The following is a 27445-nucleotide window of genomic DNA, read 5'->3' as shown; positions in this document are numbered from 1 at the left end:
TTGTCCTAGAATAACTATCCTTATCTGTAAAGTTATTTTTTTTTAATTTTTTTTTTTTTTTTTTTGTGGAAATTGTAGCCTAAAACTGTGACGATGAACCCCCTGAGTAATCATTTTTGAAGTAAGAAAAATTCGGATTCATCAAATCAAATCAGATGGGTGCGTAATCATATGTTGTTCTTACTTTTCATTAATTTACCAGTAGTAATTAATGATGATTCTTGAAGTAATTGGAAAAACTAATTCGATACAACTAGTAATAATCGCTCAATTTTCCAGTGTTAATTTTTATTTTTGTGAAACCTTTCCAAGACAACGATTTCCTCTTCAGGTGAATCCACAAATAAATATTTATATGTTTTAAAATGATAATGAGCATACGATTTGTAAATACGATTAGCCAGTATAATATATTCTAATAGAGTTACTATTAAACTTCTTATAAATCTCTTAATCTTCTTATAAATTGATATGCGAGTAGAATCAAATGTTCAATAGGTCTAATGCAGTATTTTGCAATAGCATAATTTTCGGTTATGTATGTGTGCAAATGTTCTTTAAATCGTACTTTGATTTTCCTTTTTTGTTTAGCCAATGCACGCTTTTAGCTCAGTCGTTGCATTTAGTTTATTAAATTCCTAATTTGTTTTTATATGTGTTTTTGTCTTTGTAATGTCCTAATATTTGTGATAATTTGTTGTTTGTTTAGTAAGTGATGTATTTGTTTGTGTGTTTCTTAAAAATATTATATGTAGGCTAACTGCATTGAAGTTTTGCTGCATGTTGTACATATGAATTCTCGTTTGATGTCTTGAATGGTACTAATGTTTTATACATTTCCTTGCTTTTCCTTTTATTAATTTGCGAAATTTGTTTGTTTGTCAATAATTTTGGTGATGTAACCGTTAAAATATCAATATCATTTATGTTATGTATCAATATCATTATATTGTTTAATACTTAATTGTAGTACTTCGGTAACGATTTGGGATTTTTAAAGTCTATAAATCATCGAATTAAACTTGCTCTGTTATTTAGAGGGGGGTAGATATATTCAGTGACGATAAACTATTCGTATGAGTTGGTTTCTTGTTAGTATCACATTCAAGTTTTGCTTGTTTTATATTACTAAATCATCTACAAATAATTAAAAATTTACTTCGTAAAATTATGTGATTATTACTAGTTGTTTCGAAGCACATATGTGGTTGTGTTTTGTTGAAATAATTTTTATTGTAAACCTTTGAAGTTTTCGTTTAATCTACAATGTCAATTTCACAAAAACATATATATGTATTTATACTCTACATATTTTGTTGCTTAAAGATTACTATAACTATTCCCGAACTGTAGAGATTAAATGCCACAAGTCTTTAAACTCTCTCCATAATTTGTTTTCCGAAAATGGAAAACATTTTTTGAGCACTGGTTAGCCAACCTGGTACTGTGGAAAATGTAAGCATTCAAGCTAGAATATTAATCACCAACTTATGCAACTACTTTAACTTCTTGTCGTCTTAGGTTTCTCTAAATAGGAATCATCTTCATTGTGATAGTGATCGTTGTTTTGACAAAACAAACTACTGTATCTCTAATATTGTCTTGATATCACATATAAATTGCTGTTTTGGTTTGTTATTTAATTTTATTGTTGTAGTTCACTTTTAATTTGACATAATTACAAATTTAATTCAGATTTGTAAAGTTATTTAATTGTCAATATTTAACTAATTACTTTATAATTTACAACTTTCATTGTTTGTTTTCAAAGTAAAACATTTTTATTTTCCAAAACGAATGTTGAGTTTAGCACTGGATGGAAGTGAATATACATCGATAATAATTATTTGTCGTTTATTCTTATGGTAGTGTTACACAACCCTAACACATAGTTACATCAACTTTAAAATCAGTTACAAAACTGAAACAAAAACACAATATGTGTTATGTCAGTGTGTCTGCCAAACAGCAAGATACGTTGTTGAGTCCACACTTGACCCTCGCCCATTGAGGGTAGTCTGCGGGCAGCAGTGAGGAGGCGGCGTGCGGTCTCCCTCGCAGCCGGTGGTACCGCCACCCTCTATGTTGCCGCCCCCACGTGAATGGGCGATCGCCCTCAAAGCCATTGTACCCTTGTACTTTAACACAACATTATTGCCTGTGTCCGTGGGAACGCTTGACTGGGTCGGCTCCTTTGGGTGGAAAGGGCGGAAAGCGGAGTGAATAGTTTGGTAAATTAGTTCAGATTCACACGTGTGTAAGGATTGTTATAAGTTGTTTACTACGTTAGGCTTCAGTGTTATTTTGATCTATATTGTGTGTACGTGGTTTTTGTATGATACATCTATTTATTTAAAACTATTAAAAAAACAGTCATAAGTTACTGATTGAATAATTTTTAAATATAACTTTTTCATAAATAAAAAAAATGTTTGAAACGTCATCAATGTTTGTCTTTCTGTAAAATTTAGATTTTGATATATAAGACATTTTTTTATATAAAAAATTTGATATAAAAATATTTTGCACTGCAGATAATATATTGTGTTGTTTTACCACCTAAAGATGCTCATTATGTTAGTAGCTGAAGCATTATGGATCTCTGTAGAATAAGTAATTAAAATAACAAGCCCTAACTGTTTAATTTAATGTAATTCCTAAATTTAATTCGTTCGTTATCTGCTATGTTTCCAAAATCAGTAAAACCCCTTAAGGTAGAACTACAACAAGTACAATTGACGTCAGAGAATATTTAAAAAGCTGTTGGTCATCACTTATTTACCGCATCGCCTACCGGAAACTACTCAGACAATTATATAATAACATGGATTAAACTAATAATTAGGCTTAATGAATATTTATTAACACCTACATAATGCGATTAATGGTCGGTGTATAATATTAATTAAATCTCATTTCTTATATTTAGGGTTTTAACATACGTGGTCAATCTTTTTAAAATCTTTTCAATTTGTATTTTTTAACTTGTAGGCATAAATTTGGAATATAAATATTTAAAAGTAGTGATATAATATACTTTCATGTATTGCTTTCCTCTCGTCTATAGTATAGCCATATTTTAATCTCAACTAACAAATATGTGTTATGGATATTCATTTAAGGACGCCGTAATAAGAAATAAACACACTTTTGCTGTTTGAGTCAATTGTTTAAGAGTGAATGGATTACTAAGCTATGAGGACAAGTCATATTTGAGAAAGTTTTAACAGAATACTGAGACTTTTTTAGTCAAATCTACGTTTATATACACTGTAAACGTAAAAGAAGACTATTTTCATGTTTGATTAAAAGCATTTACACTCTGTTTAGTAGACTATTTAAGGTCTATTCACACACATCAGTTGAGTCACAGTTCCGTCACAGTTCAGTCTCAGTTCAGTCACAGTTCCGTCCGGAATTCGTCAGTCAACTGTCCGTCAGTTGGCTTCAGTCAGTCGTCAGTCACTTTATACAGTGATCTTACAGTCAAGCTTATTTTATCATGAGTGAATTAAATTGGATAATATATAATTACCTCAATGGCTGATTTTACTATAGTAGAGTTAGCTGCAATAGCGATAGCCTTAGGTGACAAAGAGATTGAAAATAAGAGAAAAAAGCGAAGGATATGGGTTCATGATTTATGGAAGAAGAGGGAAAGTCAGGGAGAGTTCATCACGTTATTTAAGGGACTAATGGACGATGAAACTAAGTTCTTTAAATATTTTAGGATGACAATTTGATGATCGTTATGATCGTAACAAACAGTCTTTAAAATATAAACTCAACACAGAAATACAACTTTTACATAAAAACGTAATCCTAATAGCAAACACATCCGTCATGCGACCGTCAGGCGTCCGAATAATCAAAAAATATCGGTGGGAAGAAATCTGAAAATGACTGACGGACGCCGGCAGAGCGACTGACGGACCTGCGCCGGAACTGAGCCGGATGATGTAGATAGCGCAACAGGAAATCCATTATAGAATACATTTTTTGACTGTGACGTGACTGATGTGACTGACCTGTGACGCGCCGGAACTGATGTGTGTGAATTGACCTTTATTTTGGTATAAAATACAGAAATATATCATTTTGTTTAATCTGAGCAGAATGTGCATCTATCTGATCAAACATGAGACTATTAGGTCTAACTTGTTGGACAAAATAAAAAAAAGTTTTATTTAGATTTTTCCAGGACCTGATGGAAGAAAAAAGTTTGTTTACATAATGATACAAAAATTATATTACAGGGATCCTAATCATGAATATATTAATTGATTACTCATTATTAAATCAAATCATATTAGGTTTTTAAATTAAACAGCTATAAAATATTTAATTACTTTGTTGTTGTATGCGAAACGTTTAAGTCGCACGCTTATAGTCTAAAATAAGTTTATATTAAACAGGCATCATGGTGCGGTCACGTGATACAAAACTTACTTGTTCATTCATAGGACTTCAAGTTCAGTGCCGGATGTGTATCTTTGTGTGCAAGAACCTTTAACACACCTACTTTTAATTCGATTCATAGCAACCAAAATGCTAAGCTTTCGCTTGCACTTCTTCTAATACATTTCGGTATTCGAGAATCAATGCGACCCAAACATTTAAATTGAAGATATCTAACATATGCATGCTGTAACTTTATTGACTAATTCAATTAAGAACACAAGCACATCAATTCAATTATCAATTTTAAAATAAACCTTGAAATTACTTGCATGTTTGTCCTATGACTAAATTAACGTAAATTTAAATATTAACGTTTTTTTAAATGCCAAAAGTACATGTTTCTCGATATAACAATATCTAAACATTGAGGTCTTGATTCGGAAATTGAAAGCCGCTGACACTTCGGACCCGTTCCGGGGTAAGAAAATCGAGTGAAAAGTGCGGTGGAATGTCGAGCTGGAGAGCCGGCACAGGCGAGGCGGGCAGACGCGAATTACATGGTTTACCGCCATCAGGCTACGCCCACCCGCTTTGATCTAGCCGCCCGTTGTAATATGCTTACATGGATCTCCACACTTGTAAATTAGGGTCCTCACCACGGGCCGTCGTCGAGCAAACGACCACCTCGCCTCCTCAACAGTCTTTCCATATTTTTGTTTAATAATAACATTGTCGAGCGTGTGAACCGCGGTTAATTGTCCAATGTCCATCGCGGCGATCGTCTTTGTCGGGCCGATACTTCACTGACGCTCAGCCACTTGTCAAATCTCGTTGAAATACGCTTACATGGATCTCCACACTTGTAAATTAGGGTCCTCACCAATGGCCGTCGTCGAGCAAACGACCACCTCGCCTCCTCAACAGTCTTTCCATATTTTTGTTTAATAATAACATTGTCGAGCGTGTGAACCGCGGTTAATTGTCCAATGTCCATCGCGGCGATCGTCTTTGTCGGGCCGATACTTCACTGACGCTCAGCCACTTGTCAAATCTCGTTGTAATACGCTTACATGGATCTCCACACTTGTAAATTAGGGTCCTCACCAATGGCCGTCGTCGAGCAAACGACCACCTCGCCTCCTCAACAGTCTTTCCATATTTTTGTTTAATAATAACATTGTCGAGCGTGTGAACCGCGGTTAATTGTCCAATGTCCATCGCGGCGATCGTCTTTGTCGGACCGATACTGCACTGACGCTCAGCCAATTGTCAAATCTCGTTTCCACTTTAGATGGAAAGTATTGTCTTATGGAAACTGTTAATGGCTATAAGAATTATCTAGAAAATTAGCGTACCGACTTGAAAGAGTCTAAAACAGTAGTAGTATAATTTTGTAGGAATTTTTATTGTCATTATTTCAAACTCATAGCCAATGCTCTCACTGAAAAAGATGTAAGGGGATAATAACAAATGGTAACCCATGCCTCTACTTTATATGCATTCTATTATTACTTCTTTAATTTTACATACTGATGACATACATGCTTGAAGTTCATTCCGATTTAAATTTAAGGAGGATATTTCAATAACTTATCTTAAAAACTATCTAGTTCTTTCCTTCCCTGTTGTCGAAACTAAGTTAGTACCTACTAATTTCTAAATACATGTTTACGTAAGTATGAACGTACTTATCTTTACATTGTTATTTTAATCAATTTGTGTTCTTTTATAAACACCGAGAAGTATTATAAGGTCCTAGTATACTTTTGACTTATCTTATTTCATAAAGCTGTATTGAATATAATGTTGTAAAATTAGAGTACTATTTCGCATATCACAGGGACAGATTATTCATCAAATATAAATACAGTATTATGAAAGCTAAAAATATTCTATTAGGAATTTCTGCTAAAAGTATGTTTATATAATTTATTAAAAAAAAATTAAAAATAATTTATAAAGTATATTTTATATACCTGTTTTGTTTCTTATAAATGTAGTTTATATTGATCGTTAATTATTTAAAAAAAGTTTGATTACATATTAATTTGTTGATAGTAAAAAATGAATAATGTACACACTTTAAATATTTTTTGTATTTTAAATAGAATAACCACTGTTAAATTTTATCAAACCTACATTTCACAATGCCACAAGGCTTCCAGTTTTATTAACTTTTTCAACTTTATTTTATTTTTATTTATTCTTCCAACGGAATTAGACCACTTGTACGTGTAATAAGTTAAAAGGAGTATAAATTATTAATAGCACAAATATAATGTATACATATATAATTAAATAACAAACAGGGTTAAAATAAGTAATAAATAAACAGCGAATTACTTGTTTACACTTTTTCCATAAATACGACAGACACAATTTTTTTAAGAAATATTTCTACTTGTCCATAATGTTAACTAATATTTTCTTCTACCTGAGCTATCATTTATTTATTTCTAGTATTTACTCATTTAATATATCTGAAACCAGTGGCGTATATAGACAATTATATAGTGGGGGGCTGAAACACTGCGTGGTTTAGGAAGTATATAGAACACCTCCAAAAATAGTGGCTCGGAAATATTCTCCCCAGAGAATTGTTGTGCAGACTTTATAAATTTATTCTTGTTAAAAACTATTAAGTGCAATTTTAATATTTGTTTTTCAAAGCTTCGGAGAGGGCTTGCGCCCCCTTGAACCCTGGCTTATATACACCCAGGCCTGAAAGCATGCTGTTTATATAATTGACCCATTGTGTGGTATTTTATTACGTTTATGTTTTGCCTTGGACTGTAAATACATTTAGGTACTTGTGGTAATAGGCAAATTCTCTGCGAGCTAATGTACTCTAAAAGCGTACAGACGTGGGGCTCGTATGATCATATCAGGCGAAATTAATAACGTATTCGATGCGAGCACAATATGGGAATAGGAAATGACCCTCGGCTCACCTCTGCCAACAAAAACTGGTCCTTAATCTGCCCAGCTGGTACCTAGAGGACGAACCATAGCGGCTGTCCACGCGGACGTCTCTGAGGAATCTCTCTTCCACAAGGTTTGAGGAATTTATACAATTTCCTGCATCGCAAAACTATTTTTGTAAATTAGCGGCCGCTATTTACAGACAAAAGAAGTACAACACTTGTCTTAATTTTGTGAATCACCCCACTACATCATAACAATTTAGAACACTGCCTTATTGAATAGTTCACACGAGAAATACGATACAAATGTAACAAAAGTTACATTTTAAGTTCTAATAGTCTTCATTACTTATTGATCAGTAATGTCTTCATTACTTAACTAATGTTTGTGATAGTGTGTTCCTTTTTCTTTTTTTTACAATAGGCCTATTTACGTCAGTTTTCTAACTAACGTAAAACAAAAATTGTTATTATTATTGATGCTACTATTTGTCCCAGCGCAGGGCGAGATTTTGATGAGTGATTAGATATGTGTAGTGAGTATATGTGTTGCATATTAGAGCCTGTAAGTTGATTTCAGATAAGATATCAATTACAAAATAATTTAGTAATGATAGTGAACCCGAGGTGACTCAGTAATTCGATCCTATCTTGCATTATTTTACCAATATCTGCACAAAATTGTTCACCCTTTTTACTTAATGCATATCAGTATAAATCTAAGTGACCAACAAAATAATGTTAAATAGCTCTAAAAACTCTAGTAGTACGATTTTAACTGATGGTGTTGAAATCATTAACAAGTAAGCATACTCGTTGATATTTCTTACTTCTTAACTTTAAAAATTTTAGTATTATCAAATATAAATACGTCTATCCTCTCAAAATTTACATAGATAGTGTACATAACAATAAAATAAAAATGCATGCACAAATATCATAATAACGTATTTAAATTCAAAATCAACTTACAAACGGTTAAATATAACAAAATAAATCCTTACTGTGTACTAAGATAGTGCAATAATAATTTTCAGAAACTCTGCACAATTTCTATACATTTATAGTTGCACCCAGCCCGGCATCATTGCGTTTTATATGATCTGATGGTTTCCTGTTCAATTAAAAATATATTATTGTGGACAAAGGATATTAATGTGTAATATGCTTTCTTAGTTATTTCACAATTAGACTAGAAATAAAACCTGAATGTTACTTTTGTGCATTTTTATCAAGTTAATTAATCTGTAGGTAAACAGCAAAAACAAACTGTTTAAAACACTGTACATTATAATAACTGCATTTGTGCTTATGCATATAACTATTTCACTCTTGTAAGCTTTCAAGAAGATGTAGCTTCCAAATTTTGTATTATATTAACATGCGCACACCTAAAGATTTGTCACACAATCAGCATAACAAATAACAAAAATAACATTTCATTTGATATTTTGATATGAGTCACATACAAAATATACCTATATATATATATAATATATATATATATATATTTTCCTACTTTGCCAGAAGGGTTAGTTATAAGGTAACATTTTAAAATCAAACTGTAAAAATTTAATTAATTCTTTTAATAATTACTAATGATCACATTAATTCGTAAATATTCTATAGAAGTAAATTAAAATAGACAATTTAACTTGTTTTACTGTAATACCAACTGTTTGCATTCTATGTAATATATTTACTGCAGAAATATTAGTCAAAAGTATCACAAGATCTTGATATAATTTACCTCGTCAATGACTAGGCTGTTTTACAATGCGTTTGGATTTAAATGAATGTGCGTACATGTTATGTTTTGTGTTAACTATTCTACGAGTAAAAGTATTTTTTCTGATAAAGTAGGCGAACATTCTTTAAAATATCTTCTGAACTACAGGTAAATTGCAAGATTCTCTGTATTAAGAAAAGTTTAATCGTTTAAAATGCCGTTACATATGTTTTATTCGACATAGGTTGCCAAATTATGACGGTAAAAATGACATTTAACAATTGACATTAAAAAAACTAATGAAGAAAAGAACTCAGTTTAATATGTAGTCATCCTCTGAGGGGAAAATTTTTTTCTCAGTTGAATCATTCTTAAACTGTCAAAATTTGGATTTCACCTCTCCATTAAATGTTTTCTTGACCATAGATCTCCAACTTATTAACGTACACATGACTGAATTTCATGAGTAACAGTATTTATAGAGAGATGACGTAGACAATACGATTTTCATAATTTATCCGTGGGAGGTAATTTATAGGAAACATGTTCTGATATTTAATCCAACAATAAGTGCAAGAAATACGCAGATGATTTAAGTACGCTTGCACGTCTCTTGTCAGTGTGGAGTTGAAAGTTCAGTACGTTTTACTGCTGGTAATGGAAAGATATTATCTTGCAGAAATACTACGTGATTATGTTTTATATGAACCTATGAAAGTAAAAGTCCACAATAAACCATCAGGAATAATTAAAATCAAGAATCTTTTTGATTTAAAATAACTTAAGATGCTGTTAAAATCTTTTCTGTAAATTTATTACTTGCCGTTCAATTGACTGCATTCAAATTTAAAATAACCTACACATTTAAATATATATAGGTTATATATATATATATATATATATATATATATATATATATATATATATATATTAATTATTAAATATCTGAATTTTATTTTATAGTATTAGATCTTTATCTACTGTACTGGGAGATGGAAAATGCGATAACCACGTATAGACTAATTTATTAATGGTGTCAGTTAATTGAAGTGGGAGTTGGCCATCGTTAATATGGGCTTTAAAGGGGATACCTCAGGTATTGCTTCTTGGACCAATTATTTTCTTATAGTTCATTACTAAATGTTCAAGATTGTCTTCATGTGATTTACACTTACTTCCTATTTTTAAACTTTGTAATTCTATATAATTACAAAACTTTCCTAAGTTTATTATTACATACCTTATATTGATTTTTCGTAACCCGTTATACCCAAAATAGTTCATTGTAATATTCAAAATAAAATTTTAAACCACTTTTTTAATATAAGAAACAATTTAAATGATACTGTTACATTCTTAACTGGTAAAGATAGAACTATTATGGACATAATTGAGGATTGTAGTACCTGGAAGTCGGTTTGATGGAATTTTAATGTTGGATTTAGAGTCTCAGGAAACGAAGCAGAGGAATTGTTACTACAGGGCGTCTTTGTTATGTGTTTCTACAGCCTAAGCCATAATTATGGAATAATACATACTTTTTTGAACTGTATATATCAGATTTGTAGCTATGAATACATAGTCTACGAACAAAGTTATATCCTAAGTTCCCAAGTGACGGTAATTCTAAACTACCAATTTAAAACTAAAAATAATGATATCGATACTGTAAATTTAAATAAATAAATAAATAAATATATATATATATATATATATATATATATATATATATAAGGGCTATATAAGAGATCAAATAAAATGAATAAAACTAATAATAGATTACATTACAATAGATTCAATTATATAAACAACAAATTGTAATAATTATGAAGCATTTATGAAATTGTGTTGTAATTTAAAAAATAAATTTAACATAATATTCTCACAAATTCAGTTTATTAGTCTGTAAGTCTTATTAATGCAAAACTCTTTTTGAATACCTACGTAAGCTTAATCCACCATTGTTATTGATAAAACATTCGTCAAGGAGTTAGCGTAATGTGTGACCTAACATAAATTACTTTTTATGTGTCAGGCAGTATTACTGGAGGACAACTAGCGTGGTAATGACGTGGGTTATTCTTGGAAGGAGTTAAAATCTCTTTGGTCCCAGAGGTATTATACCGTCCGGGGAGTTCTACCATGACCGGAAGTTAGTAAATAATTTCGTTTCGGTTTTAATGCGTCTTTAATGCTTAAGTAATGTTATTATTATTTTTGGAGATTTAAGAGAAGCAAGGTTCACGTACGCTTTTTGCCTAGAATTTTTAATTTTCTCTTATTGTACTGCCGGCTATCTTGATTTCAATTCGATAACAATAACATGAAACTAAGAAAATGTAGCATCTTATTATAAGCTTCAATTTAAAGATATTGTTAATACTCATTAAAACGTGTTTAATTTTGCTAAATATTTTGTTAGTTTATTTGATAAAAAAACTTAAAACCCTCAATCTCCAAAAGAATTTCCACGTTTAAATAATCAAAAAATTATTTACTAAATAGAGCTAAAAATCGTTTGGATTCGTACTAATCATATTTGTGAAATAAAACATATTCCATAATCCTAAGAAAAAATAAGGGCTTGATGAAGTTAACATTGATTTATGGGATAAAACGTATGGTCGTTTCTCTACATCTGGCTCGTTTTAATGCAGTATTTAATATTTTAGGAAGGACTAATTTAGGAAGCGAAAAAATATATAATAACTATTCACCATTGAACATAAAGTTTCATGATTACCATTCATAACTTACATCAAAATTATGTAGGTTTATTTATTTGTTATTATTTGTATGTTCATATACGACTCTTCAACTGTATACTAAACATACGAATAAACTTTAACTTTTTTCAATTTCTTATAACTATATTTTATGACAGAGTTATTTGTTTAGGTTTATAGCCAATTAATCCAGTTATTACATAAAACATCCAGGTAATATCTATAATAGCTAGTGAAAGTGGTCAAAGTGGTTGTTAATGTCCTATTTATCACTCACTATACAGTGGCTATACATATTATCTGAGTGAAGTTGGCCACAGTGATTAATCATGGTTTATTTATTACTTCATCTTGTCACTCACTATACATATTATCTGAGTGAAGATGGCCACAGTGATTAATCATGGTTTATTTATTACTTCATCTTGTCACTCACTGTACATATTATTATCTGAGTGAAGTTGGCCACAGTGATTAATCATGCTTTATTTATTACTTCGTCCAGTCTAACCTAGCCTAACCTAATCTAGCCTAACCTACCTAATCTAACCTATCCTACCTAATCTAATCTAACCTAACTAAGTTTTCTTTGCTATTATTTCTTTAGCCAAATTGTCAAATTATTTTGTCGCTTACATACCCTGTAAAAACGATTTCTTGAGTCCAGTATTCATTTACTAAGTTTAAATTTCACAACTTGAGCCAAGACAAGAACATTAAACAATCTAAAACAGGACCTATATTGTAAACTGTTTCAAACTTTTAACCAGCGTAATGTTTTTAAAAATGTAACCCTTTGAGGTTAGATTTGTGGCATTGTACTCTACTAACAAAACCTATGCTCCTATTTAAGATTTTCTTCTGACTTCTTGCGGGCCATCCCTTCGACAAGCCAAAAAATGGTAGTTACTTTAAAAAGTAGATTTATTGGTGCGGTAATGATGTACCTAATTTTATTGCTTCACCTTTAATCGTTCGGGAGGTACCAAGCCAGTGCGGGACTTTTTACACCCTGTATATTATATCAGTTTCATTAACATTATAATCTCTGGCGTTAGTACGAGTCGTAAATGGAAAGCAGCGAGGGGGGGGGGAACCCACAGTGGTTCGATCTAGCCAGTTCGATAAACAGAGGCAATCAGTATGAGGGTCACGTTTGGATCTGAAGATCAGTTTAGCTGGCTCGGTAGCACACCTGGTCGGCACGGCACGGCGGCCCATCGGCACGGCACGGCGCGGCGAGCCTTATGGTTGTAATCCCCAGTAAGCGGCATTAGTTGTCAGATATGCTGTCATTCCCGGCCGCGACGTGGGAGGTGGCCTCTGAGGGGCCGACGCCGCGTAGCGCTGCTCTCAGATCAGAATATCCTGGCTCAGTTACTGCATTCAAGCAGGATTTTTATTTTTATTCACCGAGCTTATTTGCAAAAATTTTCTGGTCATTTCAACAGAATCAAGGTACACGACGAGCCTATTAGTGAAGATAACATTATAAAGAAATTACAGTTTACTTGTTTTGAGGCCTAGGAAATGGGGTATGGTGAATGAGACCTCCTGTTCGAGTATTGGAAACCGTAGAGGGAATTCCTCATGCACATATTTATGAAGTTATTGACTTCTTTTCGCCCTCTTCAGATACATCCTAACTGTAAAGATAAAAAAAAACTAAGAATTGGCATTGTACACATAATAGAACATACAGTAGTTACAACAAAGTTACAATAGTAACCATTAAGACATTAATCCTATTAATATGTTCAAAAAACTATAACCTATATATAAAATAAAAATTCTAGACAAACTACGATAATCAGTCAAATACAATTTAGCAAATGCAGCAATATTATCATTTTTTTTATTATAGTTTAAATAGCAGTTACCCATATCTTGTTTGAGTGAATTACATATCCGACCCTAATGTTAAGTTTGCCTTAACGCCATGATCAAGAAAATATTTAAAAAATACACGTGTGTGTGTGTGTGTGTGTGTGTGTGTGTGTGTGTGTGTGTGTGTGTGTGTGTGTGTGTGTGTGTGTGTGTGTGTGTGTGTGTGTGTGTGTGATCGGTCAAAAATACAAGATACGTTTTACAACAGTTTTAAAATTTGTAATAAAAGTTAGATAGTAACTTAGTCTTATATATGTGCTTTACTCTACTGAAGAAGCACTGCATACTTAATATTTGCTAAAAAAGTAAAAATTATATTTTTCCTAACATATAATTTTTTCATCTCTGGATAAAACATTGTGCTCAACAGCGATTCCAGAAATATCTAAGTAAGAAGTTTTGTTTCTATTAAGCTTTGCTTTCAAGACTATAGATGTAAACAAATTTAAAATAATAGCTAAAATGCTTAAACGTATGTTGTGCTGTCAAAAAACAATGTTCACACAGAACAGTTTATTACATTTAACAGGTTCATTCAATTAATAAAATGTGTTTGCTGTAATACAACTTTTTGAGACCGAGATGGGATTTTTCGTAACTTTAGAGACCAGTGAGGCGCAGCCGGAGATATTCGAAATAAGAATATGTAAGTATAGGGACCCCAATTAAGGTTTCAGTACATCCGGTCCAGTAGTTTCTAAGCGATTAAGAAAGGAAAATAACGTTAAATTTTATAAAACAGAAGAGATTTATTATTTCTCCCTCCTTTAATTATCACGATTCTGTAGTTCGTAAATCGGAGCGTTTTAAAACTTTTAGAAAGCTAACAAATACAGGATTTGCAATCTATAACCCCTGTTAAAAGAAAATAAAAAACTACGTTGGTTTCCAAGGTAAATTATGATTTCTTAATTTGGTAGATACAAAATGATCGACTCAATTACATTAAGATAATACAAGGATAAACACAAGGAAACAATTTATAATCGTTATATTTTTAAATTTAAAATTATGCATTTTTATTTTAATGGACTTAAAAACATTCTCATATTCTTTTGCTTTATTGGGAAACCATTCGAATATTCAAGAAGTAATATAAGGTAGGGGGACTGCTCGTCCCCCCTCCTCCGTAAAGGTAAAATACATCCTTTACCCCTAATGTACGGAGAGAATGGAAGAGGATCTGTTTATTTGGGGATGGGAGAGTTCTATGAAAAATGTCAAAAAAATAAATTTACTAAAAATTATATTTCTAATATCTTGCAAACAAATTTTTCCGTCATGCGTTGTCATGTGCAGTTATTTCATGTTATCGGCAATGAAAAAGTAAGAAAGTGGCTCAGGAACGAACAAGGGGTCTAAAGGATGTTTTAGATGCAAACATACAACTAAGTTGAATTTTATTTTAAAGGTCATTAAGAGGTAATAAATAAGATAATAAAAAAGTAGTCAAGGGTGTACTGAAAAAATCGAAGACCTACTAATATTTTAAGGATTGCGCATAAAAAGGAAGTCGAGATTTAACAAGGTCAATAAAATAAAAGTTTTAGAGAATTCAACATTTTAAGGGGATGCTCCTTAGAAGAACAATCTAAAACACATGTTTATCAAATTACTGATTCCCCTTCTGTAATTCTGATACAATCTTACTGGAAAATAACAAAAATCTAAGAAATTTAGCACGAATAGTAGAATTATCTGTTTTCTAAATTGTCTATATAAAATTCACAATTGAAATCCTATTCGCCATGTTACCAAAAATGTAAACTTTGATTTCGAATGGAGATGCTTTACAGAGCAAACCCGTGCAAAATAAAACAAAGTACCAACAAGAAATTAGATTCTGGTGTTAATATTTCTGCTGAGGACTCAACATTTTAATCAAATTTATCCCCTTATTTATCTTTCGGTTCTTTCAACGCTGAACAAGTTTCAACTTTTCCTAAGTGATTATGTAGGATTTGTGGATTTGTTTATGTTTCAGTCTTAAATACCTTAGAAAATGTGCAAATATAGAAACATTCAGCCTCGATTTTTTGTTTATCGACTTATTGCAAAGAAGTGTTTGGCTTCTAAACATATCTAGGGAGACGTTTCATCAAAATAATATGTTCATGCCAAATAGCAAGTTCTGTGTCCAAGACATAATGTTCAAACTCTCTTTTCAAATCGTGAGACCAAAGTTACATTCAAAGTTATTTGAGGTATAATATTTAGTAAATTTAATTTTTCAGTTAAAATAGACATTTGATAAGTACTCGTATATAGCCTAATACACTGTAACACAACTTCATGTTATTCTATGCGATAAAATAAGAATGTTTCAATCTCGATAATTGCAATATATACAAATTATTGAAGTACACTATTTTATACAGAATATTATTTAGAAGTCTTGATACATCTTGAAAGTATAGTTAACTTTATCATATTATATAGTTATATTATTATAGTATATTATACAGTTAGCTACACAAAGTTTCTATTTACGTCTGTTGAATATGTTGAATTAAACAACCGTAATTGAAAATAAATAGTATTATTGAATTAACTGCCATTATATTAAGGAAAACTGTAATTAAAGTTTATCTAAAGTATATTTCATCTAGTATATTGACTAATATAATTTAATGTAATGTAATTAATACAAGTAGACACTCATTAATTATGTGTATGTATTTTTTTATATTGGCTAAAAAAAGGCTGTTCATTTTAAGAATCTGTATTTATTGAAACTCCATTACCTCAAAGGTACACTAGAAATACCTGATAATGTTTAACTTTAAATTGCGAGATGAAAAAGTCAGTTTCCTCTGATCATCTCCTGTGATTATGAAGTTAAAAACCCGGAACAAACCATTACTTAGACCGCTAACAGTTATTATACCTGAGCTGTAAGAGTTCGAGGTTTTTATTGAAACCCTGTAAATCTTTTATTTCCTGACTTAGTTTTCTCCTACAGCACGAAAAGTTAACGAACCATCAATGTTATAATTGGAATACTTTAAAAATAATACAACTGCTCTGCGAATAACGTTTCAGAGAAATTTAATAAAAGTAAATTGTACTAATATATCTTTTTATGAAAACTTTACATGTGTTCACATAAACACCCTGTTTCATGGATAGCTTAGTGAAGCAATCGACTTTGGATTTAGAAAAATTGTTTTTATGTGAAATTCATTGCCGTTTAAGATAACTTCTTAAAATACAAAAAAGAGAGATTTTTTATTATTACTCTGGGTGAAGTAAGAAAATAAAGCAAATTTGTAATTAGTTCCAAGTAAAAATGGCTCAAGAAATATATATATGTGTAAAATGTTCACAGCATTTACATGATTCAGCATGTGTTTTTATTCACTTATGGATTAAGGAAATCATAATTTTTAGTAGTATATAATTTAAATCAATGACATGTTTTTTTATATTTTTCACGTAACTAAATTTATATTTTTATGAATTAAAAACTTGGCACTCCTCTAAGTAAACACTACAAAAACTTTACATTTTTACCTGCAGGCGTTTTATTTGGGTCTGATTTAATAATTTTCTAAATTTCCCACTTTGAATACGCGTAATTTACTACTTTATTACTTATACATATACATAGACTTACTTTCCTGGCTTTAAAATATTATCTCCTTGTATTTTTTTAATGACGTGTGTTTTTTATTTAAATAAAAATTGTTTATATTATTGTAACCAGTATATTAACATGTATGTGTAAAATGATTATTGTAACCTTTAATTTTAGTTGTGTGGGTCTGATGTTTACTTTAAAAACGAAAGGCCTCAAAATCAATTGATAAAAAATATCTTCATTTTTTGTACCAAGGAAGTTATCTTAAAGGACTGACTATGAATTTGACATAAAAATATTACCCAATACCAAAATCGATTACATCAACTTAAGTAATTAGTTTTGTTAAATAACATGTATAAAAAATAATATTTGTGAGGAAAGCAGCAGTACTATAAATATTCTTGTATGTGAGTACAGTATATAGCTTCTTTGAAACAGTATATAGCTGAGATAGGTTTTATAAAGAGTAATATTGTGGCCCTAAAAATAGATAATTTTTTAATTTTTTTTTTAGAATTTAAAAATGACCAGATTACTACGAATTGTTCCTGTATATATTTATGAACACTTTTTCATCAAACTGCATAAACAAGTTCACAATTGGCGAATTTGTGTTACAGCTTGCGAATCCCATTGGAGACGGTGGACATTTCGACTCGCACATTATAACACAGCATAAGCTTTATTACCTTAGATAATCGGTTTTCAGTTGGGATAAAGCTTTTTAAATATTTTTATTCCTAAAAACTTTTTTGTTCACAGTCCTTTCCTGAAGATAGGAAGTAGAAAAGTTTTTGATTATTCTACGAAGATTTGTGGGTATTTAAAACATTATTTGGGTATATTCAAGCAATCAGGCAAGGAAGTTAAACATGAGGTCATAACATTCTTACATTATGTATCTGCATGTAACTAACTGGAGGGAATAACATTATGTAATTGTAAAAAAATATACTGAAAGAAGATTTAACTTAACAAATTGACTTCTTAGAATTGAAGAAAAGAATTGATGAGTCGTTAGAAATATGCCACTTTCCTAAACTATAAGTTGAATATATACTGGTCAAAGTTTATGTTTATGTTCATCAGTTAATATTTGGTCTTGGCTATGAAGTTATCTAAGTTCAATTAAATTATTTAATTTTTTTACGTTTTCGGAAAAGTTATTTAAAATAATACCGACCAATAACCAACTGCAAACTCCTCAAATGTATTTGATACATGCTTCTCGTAACCGTTAATAGTGACAATCGTACATAAATCTATGTAATAGATAACAACTGTAATTAAATCAAAGTTAATTAATCGTTAAATAATTACATGTTACATGTATGTTACCAGCTCTAGCGTTTCTCTTTTGTACATGAAACGATGTATTGTATATAAATACTTACTTATTTTATCATTGTTATTCTATTGTTGTGTTATATAAAAGTATCACGTTATTGTTGTTAAAAAAGTATGACGTTATTGTTGTTATGATCTCTGCTTGTTATATTTGATTCCATATACCTATTGATTGTTATTATTGTTTTTGCTACTGTGTTAATATGTAACATTATTTAGTTGCATATATATTATATATTTTCGCAACCATGTTATTCGTTACGGGTTAGTGGTATTATCTTGGAACTAAATTCTTGGCGGAATAACAACTTAATTGGCACGCGTAGTAATTTTTTTCTCTTGAAATTTGTAGCTGAATATCTTGACCTCGTGCACTTTATCCATAAGAATTTACATTTTTGAAATATAAATTAGTCCTTCATGCGAGATTTATTTTTTGTATGTATTGTAAAGTAATTTTGTTAATAATAAAGTAACTTAGCTACGATTATGTTTTAGTTGCCAGATGATATCAGATATAAATTGTGGTGACGTCTTACTGACAAGACCAAGTTGTCGTAATTATAGGTTGTATCGATAAATGGCTAATCACGTCGCGATTTTATTTTAGACGAGTCCTTGAGTCCTGAAATGATTCCTCTTTGAGGACTACCTTGATTAAATCTTCCTTTTTGTGACTACAGCTGCAATGTCGAGCCAAGATGGTGACGCCGCACATATCCAGTAAGTCGACATTAACGTGAAAAGAAGTCATTTAAGGTTTTATTCAAGTGATTAAGTTGGCAAGGAAAATTACGAAGAACAGTGGAACCACTAGGCCCACCCCCAGATATAATTTTTTTTATTAAACTCGATTTTGGCAGCAACGTGGCATGTCATATTTTAATTTCAACATCTAAAAGTGGTGCTTGTAGGTTTTATTTGTCATAATTAAACTTACAAGTAAACTTTTCAATGCCGAGTATTTATTACTACGACTTCAGAGATCTCCACCCCATGTGTTTCGTTCATTTGATAGAAATCTTTTTACCATAATTACTTATAAGGCCTTACCTATAGTTCATTTTACGTTTGTACGTTTTTTCTTAGGTTGGTTGATATAATTTATATCGCTAACAATAGGAACTCTTAGTACTGTCTAATTTAGTAATATTATACTTATAAATTAAATGGTGGATAATAATTTAAATTAATTAATTAAGAGTTAGACGGCTAATTTCTGTTGGTGTACTGTGGTAAAGGCATACGTCCTACTATAGTGAAGAAAAGCGCAATTCAGGTAAGGTGTGCAAAAGATGGGAAAATGTTATTAAGCGACGAGCGTAAATTGGTTAATCGAGTGTCTCTATAAAGTGACGTGCCATACGCCACGAAAGCAGAAAATTGAGATGTCCAACAACTGAGGTTGGTAGTTTCATGGATGATGATGTTAATGATGTCTCCTTCAGTCATAAATGATTATCTGCACGAAAATGTCGTTTAGTTTCTGTACTCAATTTGGACCTCACAATTCGGCTGTTTAAGTTATCAGGATTTTCAGCAGTATCCTCTGACTTTAATATACGGAATAAGACGGTCACTAGAGCTGCAGAACTTGCCCAAAAGTCATGCAGTTAGTCTGTGTATTCCTTATGTGGAAGTCTATATTCAGTACTGTGGGTAACATTAATTTGCCCATCATTACCTTCGCCATTGCTTTTCTAGTATTTCTGTATGAACTGCTATAAGTTTAAATTAAAATCTTTCGAAGGAGAAGAATAAGCGTAACATAAAGCTGAATGATCTCTGCACACGTTTGACATGAAAAATTAGAGATCTCTAGACACTTCTCATTGAACAATTAAATATTCTGTCTCTAAAACCGACAATTCATAAACTTCTCGCCAGGAGAAATTGACACTAATCAGTTATAACTAACCTTAACTTAGTTGGCGTCTATTACTACATACTCTATTCTAGGTGCTATCCTGTAAGTATAAACTTAGTTTATAATTAAGAAAATTACCTAAAATCATTGTGATGCGTTTGAGTTCATTGTTAGTTTATAGCCTACTTGTAGTCCTGGATCCAAGAGTCAATTTTGACTGTATAAGCACACAACCTGTTTTTCCTAACCGATAGAGGAATTTTCTTTAGAAATAAATTGACATTCGCGCAACATAATTATATATATTTTTCAATTAAAATTTACCGTTTATACGCTTAAACAATAGCTAATTATCATTTGATAACTAGATAAAGAGCCTAAACCTCCCCATTTTATGGGTCTTTATATTGTTATTTGACGATAATTTAACATTTATATATATATATATATATATATATATATATATATATATATGCCTGACATTTGGTTTTAAGTGTATTAACGTAAGAAAATGTCCAACTCATATTTTTAATTCTTTTGCTGCCTTCCCATTATCACTTCCAACAAAATTAGCGCGGCTGATGATCAATAGATTTCTTATAGGACAACATCTAGCAATAAAAAAGAGGTTATGTACCTATACAATACAAATGAGCTCTTGACTCCTAGATTATCGTACTTACTCTATTCCAGGAAAAGGATCATGCTTTCTTATGTTCTTATGTAAATGCTATCTCAATTTGTTGTACTTTTTCAGAAAGGAAATCTGATATACAACCCTGTGATCATTACTGCTTGTGGATAACATCATCTTAAAACTTCAAATCCAAACTATTGTTTCACAGGTCATCTTTAGTTTTGCTTGCTTTACACCTGTAATTTCGTTTGCATCGCATTAATGTACATGTAAACCAAACTTTTGAGGTAGAAAGCGCTTCCATAACAGATACAGAAAGGAAAACAATGAGAGGATCGAATAGTCTAATATTCCAAGGTCCAAAAGCCAACCCAAACATTGCTTGTTTAAGAAATACTACACTGTTTAAATGTACGAAAAATTATGACATTTACATAAATTTTTTATTCCTTTTATTCAAAAGGTAATTTTTTATGAAATCCTTATATAAAGGCTGATTTTACCTTCAATTTTACTGATTGGATATGACTATAAAAGAATCAATTAATAATTTCATTACTTTACGAGTTTCCGTTCAGAAGAATTAAATCGGAGTTTTTAAGGGAATTCCACAAACGCCAAGGGCATTTTTATCATTTGTTCTAAGCGTTTTTAAGGGTAAAGTGTACAAACCTATTAGCAAATTTTATTGACCTCCCCGGGAATCGAACCCGCGACCTCGGGGTTAGAGAGCCGCACAGTTACCCCTACACTACGGAGGAGATCTCTGCAGTGTTCGTAGTTGCGTTGTATTAATCTTAACCTGATGTCAGCGTGATCCCCCCTGAAGCGAAGTGCCCACTAAATTCTCCCCGAGGACGCATGGCGACGGTCGACTCTTCCAGGCCGCGCGTGCCCCGTCACGCCCGTCACGCCCGCCACGCCGCCGCGACGCCCATCGCGGTCTCGTCACATGCTGACAATAATTACCCCTAACTGGGACACGGACCCGCCTGCTCTGCCATCACCATCACCGTACACCACGTTCTGAATCAGAGTCCTCATCGTCATAAATAGCACAATTATTTTACACTTAAATAATCTCCTAACTCTGAGGCGTTGCTAATAATCTAACAGTACAGTGAAGAACTTTGGAGACATTTTTCTATTGCCTTAGAATGTTCACTTGTGGGGCTGCATGTGCTCAATTTACAAAAACCTCCAGTTTCCCGCTATGTTCTAAACCATATTTCTCTATGTCGATCAGCATTTAACTTTCCTTCAGGAAGATCTAATGGAAGAGTGTACAATCCCAAATCACTTGTTCTAGAATTCAAAAAGGACTACACACTTAAATCTCAGTTTTTTTAATCATCTATACACAATAAGTATGTATAAAAATAACCCGTACTTAACCCAAATTTACTATCAATGCAGATATGTTTTGTATATTATATATAGTTTTTGGGCTTCCGATTTGTTATTTATGTCGTGCCAAAATATGTTCTGGAACCATAAAAACGTAAAATACTTACGTTGCTTATACTTATTCTAAATATTTCACTCATACAATTTTACCCGTCAATTAAGTGTATCTGTAATACTCTTATTAGCCTATGTTATTTCACATATTTAAAAAAAAAAAAAAAAAAAAAAAAAAAAAAAAAAAAAAAAAAAAAAACATCAGACTGAGTTAAAAAGCTCATTACATAGCATAATTGTTTATCCTCAAAAATCTATGTTTAAAAAATTTAAACAAATTCGAACAGTCTTAATATTTGTATTTCGCGGAAACTTTAACGCATAATTAATGACAAAGACCATTAAAACCAAAACTTATTCATCCCATTGTGAGCTGCCTGTACTAACGGCTATATTTGATTTTTGCTGCTAAAATATGCTAAAAAGTATGTACTTTATCAGAAAATTTCACTACAGACAACTCTAAAAGTACAAATAAAGCATGTAATAAATTCATTATCATTATCGTTAACATCAGTACAGATTCCTTTAAGGATTTCCAGCTAAATTTCTAGATTTTAAATTATGCTTTAAGTGGATTTCCACCAATATCGATTTACAAGTAGATTTAAAACTAATGTGTTTAGTTAAAACTAATAGCATTGCTTATTCGGTTTTGTGTTTCTTATGACAATCTATCCAACCATAGTTAATTCTGTAACTACTAGATGTATAATCAAGGCTATTAGTTACTGCATAGGCTAAGTGTTAGTTAATAAGTAACTGTTATAGCTATTAACTATACAATATGCTTTGTGTACTCCCGATAAGTGTTTTGATTCTCCATTGTAAGCTTTCTTTAAGTAAGTCTAATTCTAACAAAGTTAGACATGTAGACTACAATGTGAGTTTATAAAGCTGCCGCTTATAGCCTAATCATATTCAATAACAGACTTAACCTAACAATGGGAAAGCGCTGTTTGTTCCGCTAAGCCTGGTGTGACATGATTTCTTCGGATTTATCGATACACTAATGAATTAATGTGGCAGACTCATTTATTTTATCTTATTTATGAACGGTAAACACCGTTAAAAATCATAAATCGATTCATCACTTCACAACATTAAAAGTCTTCTTAATTTACTATTACTTAATATGTAGCCTATTCTTATGAAACGGAATTATATGGAATGACATTTTTTTTAATCACAGTATTAATATCCTATAATATTATAATATATATTTATATAATTATATATGTAGCCTAAATGTGTGTGTGTGGTTTATTTATATTTTAAATCTTTAATGGTTCTCTTGATTGTGTATTACTTCTTTCAATTTCTATATTTGTATTTGAATTGCCTTGTTTTGAAGAGATAGCCTACTTAAGAATTAAATAAGATTATTATTATTATTATATTAGTAGAGTATTAATATATAATATTACAAAACCATATTAATACTTACATAAAATAAAGTAATATAAACCTTTATTTGCATTTTATATAAACTTTATAACTGTCGTGTTTGACTGTTAGAGACTATAGTTATTTTTTAAGTTTGTTGTTGACGATGTGTAGGCTAATTGGAAAGCATAAAAGCATTTTTAACTTTTACTATCGTTATATGTTGTTTGTTTATGATACAATGGTTTTTAATATATGCCAACTCTGCTTTTTATACTTCAAGAAGGGGTTATATTCATATCATCGAAACGTATAAATCTATAACTGTAGCAAATATAGTAAATCTTTTTACTTATATTTATATTTATTTGAATTATATTATATTATATTTGTATTCAGGTCATAACAGGCCTGTTTTAACTACAAATATTTGGAAAATTTGTGAAGATAAATATTGGTTAACTGCTACAACTTTAAACTGTCTATTCTAAAGATAGCGATGTTTTCAGTATGTTGAACCTAAATGAACCTTAGTGGATACACTAAGCTCATTCAGATACTTGATAAATAAAAGAGAGTCCAGTAGTGACAATAGGGGCACGCCCACCGTGACTAATGAATGGCTAGGACTACCTGTACCAACGTTATGGACAATTTAAAACGAACTGAAAACAATCGTAACCTAGGAATCTCTAACACCTTTCGTTCCCATCTTGTCAAAAATATGCTGACAATTAAAGATGTCAATGTCATTGAAATCTAAACAGCCCTTCAACTCATGACAAGAGATAAAAATGAAATCCACCTCTAAATATTGAATTGTTTTCTGTAGACACATCTTTTCAAAACCACTCCAATTATATGTGTGTTAAAAACATTAAAGTAAATATTTAATAAATAAACGTAATTTAAACAACACTTCTCCAATGTTTATAAAGGATTAAAACGGAAAATCATTTAATTGATAGTAATAACATAAACATAGTTCATCGGCAAAAATTATTTGATAATAGTTAGCCTATTTAGGCTAATTAAAATTAAAAGTCAAAATTTTAAAAATATATTTTTCTTAGCTACCTGACGGCAGTAACACACTAACTCAAATACCTAATCTTATGATATTAAATGGCGTATATTGTAATTTATTATCAATCTATCATTGTGATACGCTATTTTGGTTCAATAAATGCATAAGGAGTATTATATTTATAACGTGGAAACTCCATACGGTACTCGTTAACAAATAAATTTGTAAATAAGATATATGAAAACATGCTGCAAAGTTTGGAAATAGGCTACTTTAATTTCTTCTACACTTAATCGAAATTCAAGCGTTTTTTTGTTTAATTCACACTTGAACGGAAGGGCAACATTGTTTATATTTCAAAGGGTGGGATGACACTTTTCTGTTCTGTAGTGATTTCATATTCGCCATATTTTTCGCAGTTGCGTCAGAATACCAGTGACGCATAATTTGGCATTGATTATACATTTAGGCTAACGTTCACACCATATCAGAATACTAAATTAATGTTTATGCAAACTTTCTACTGTGAAAATATTAGTTTATTATATGTTTGTCAAAACAATATTAGAAATGAGTTGACTAAAACTTAATTTTAAAAATAACTAATGAAAAACATTTAGTTGTCACTATCTAACTAAACTAAAAGTCATGGAAGCGTCCTTCTTGCAGAAAGGCTCCAAGGCAGCTAGCTACACACCTTGAAATGGATAACCAGTGAAGTACGGAGCCATGTTCAGCGTGGACACAGCCATGGGTGACTCAGCCTCCAGGTCCACAAGTACAGTCCTAAGGCACAGAACAGTCCACAACACTGTAAACCGCCGCGGAACGACTAAAGGCAGCACATTGTAGAAGGCACACACTAAGGCTATCGGCGGACGACGGCCAAACACTGAGGTGAGATCTCTTCCTGGTCGGGCTCACAGGTGACGCTCCGCCTTCGTCCTTATCGTTCCTTTGAAGTTCGCCGCCGCCGCCTTCTGATTGGTCGAGGGGCGGAGCTTCCTCACTAACCTACCATGAAGTCGGTACCCTCTCCCCTACCCCTCACGGACTTCTCTGAATGTCCCTATTACCATTCCTTTTCATATTTAAAATCACGCTGTTTATAAAGCCCCCATATCTGTTCTGTTATTCAAGCTCTGTACTATTTAAGAAAGTAAAGCAAACGTATTAATTTAAAACAACATATTTCGGATACAGCCGTCTTGTGATTTTATAATAATGTGGGGCCAGCTGCGTTTTAATAAGTTCTACACATTCGGTTTGAGCCTTTTGTAAAATGTTAACTGATACGAACCGTTTACTTGGCCTACTTAATATTTTCCCACTGCTAGACTATTATATTTATATGTATGAGATGAAATTACCTATGTGTTTCTGTTCAAGTGCAGAGATTTTAGAATAACATTATCAGGGATTGGTAACTCCTCCATTATTCTATGTACTGTAGTACAGACTTTGTACTATAGGCCTAATATGGTAATTTGCAAAAATACTAGAACTAGCCTCCTGTCTGGAAACAATACATTATGTAGTGTATGAACTCCTACACGTATGATACCTCTGGCCCCTCTTGCAGTTAGAGCAAAAATTTAGTGCATAGGTTATCTCTTCTTAAACAATTCTGTTGGTGCAGCTGTTGATATACCCTAAAGAGTGTTTATTGTGTTGTTCTTGATTGTTATATAATTTAATTGCTTTCCAGTAATATCCTTTTTGCTACACGCACTATGTTAATGATATTTGTTATTCATTTGTTTACTTATTGTATGTGTTTCTTTTGATTATAAGCTTTGTTTCTGTTGACAACTTTTAGTGATTTTTGTTGTTGTTTTCCAGCATTGTAGAATTGTATAGTTATTATTTAACTTTAATTTAAATAGACTACTGTAAAAATTGATTTATGTCCGTTGGAAATAAAGAAATAATACCTTGCAAAAATTGGGAAATCATATTAGGTCTATACTTAATTAATGTAGCCTAAGTACAAAATGATCAGTGTGCACTACACATATTTTTATAGCATATATCCAGAATAATCCTATAAGTATTATTTTTTTTTCATTCCCCTCGCCTGGGTTGCCCTCAGGATAGGATATGTTAGGTAAGTATAATCACATCTGCAATGGGCAATTTCTCATTTAGAGTTATGGGTTTTACGAAATTGATGTCTAACACTATAATAAGGTAATACCTAGACCAGAAATAAATGCGGTTCATGCTAGAACTCAAGAGAGCCTTAGAAGCATGTCGGCTACATCATACTTCGATAACTGCTATCAAGATTGTAAAAATTGTGAATGGGTTTGGCGTTAATAAACTGGTTAGTAGTATACGTCACACCAGGTATCGCGTAATGAGCTTCGCTCGTTTTGTTATCGGGACGTCCTGCAGGACGTACAGACAGATGGGCAATCAGACGTTAAATTTGAATATCCCGCATGCAGACAGAAAACTGCCAGCCTAC

General features: G+C 31.6%; 1 protein-coding gene across 1 annotated transcript in view; it reads right to left on the bottom strand.

The window, feature by feature from the left end:
• The window catches only part of LOC124362218 (protein gooseberry-like), a 61706-nt gene extending 35822 nt beyond the window's left edge, over positions 1 to 25884 (bottom strand). The window contains exon 1 of the mRNA XM_046816537.1: positions 25673 to 25884. Within this exon, the coding sequence (XP_046672493.1) occupies positions 25673 to 25727 (55 nt within the window). The 5' untranslated portion in view covers positions 25728 to 25884. The remainder of the gene's footprint in view (positions 1 to 25672) is intronic.
• Between the last annotated feature and the right edge of the window lie 1561 nt (positions 25885 to 27445).

Source organism: Homalodisca vitripennis, chromosome 5, assembly GCF_021130785.1.
Source record: "Homalodisca vitripennis isolate AUS2020 chromosome 5, UT_GWSS_2.1, whole genome shotgun sequence".
Lineage (NCBI taxonomy): Eukaryota > Metazoa > Arthropoda > Insecta > Hemiptera > Cicadellidae > Homalodisca > Homalodisca vitripennis.
The sequence above is the reverse complement of the archived record's forward strand: the minus strand, read 5'-3'. Positions and strand labels throughout refer to the sequence as shown.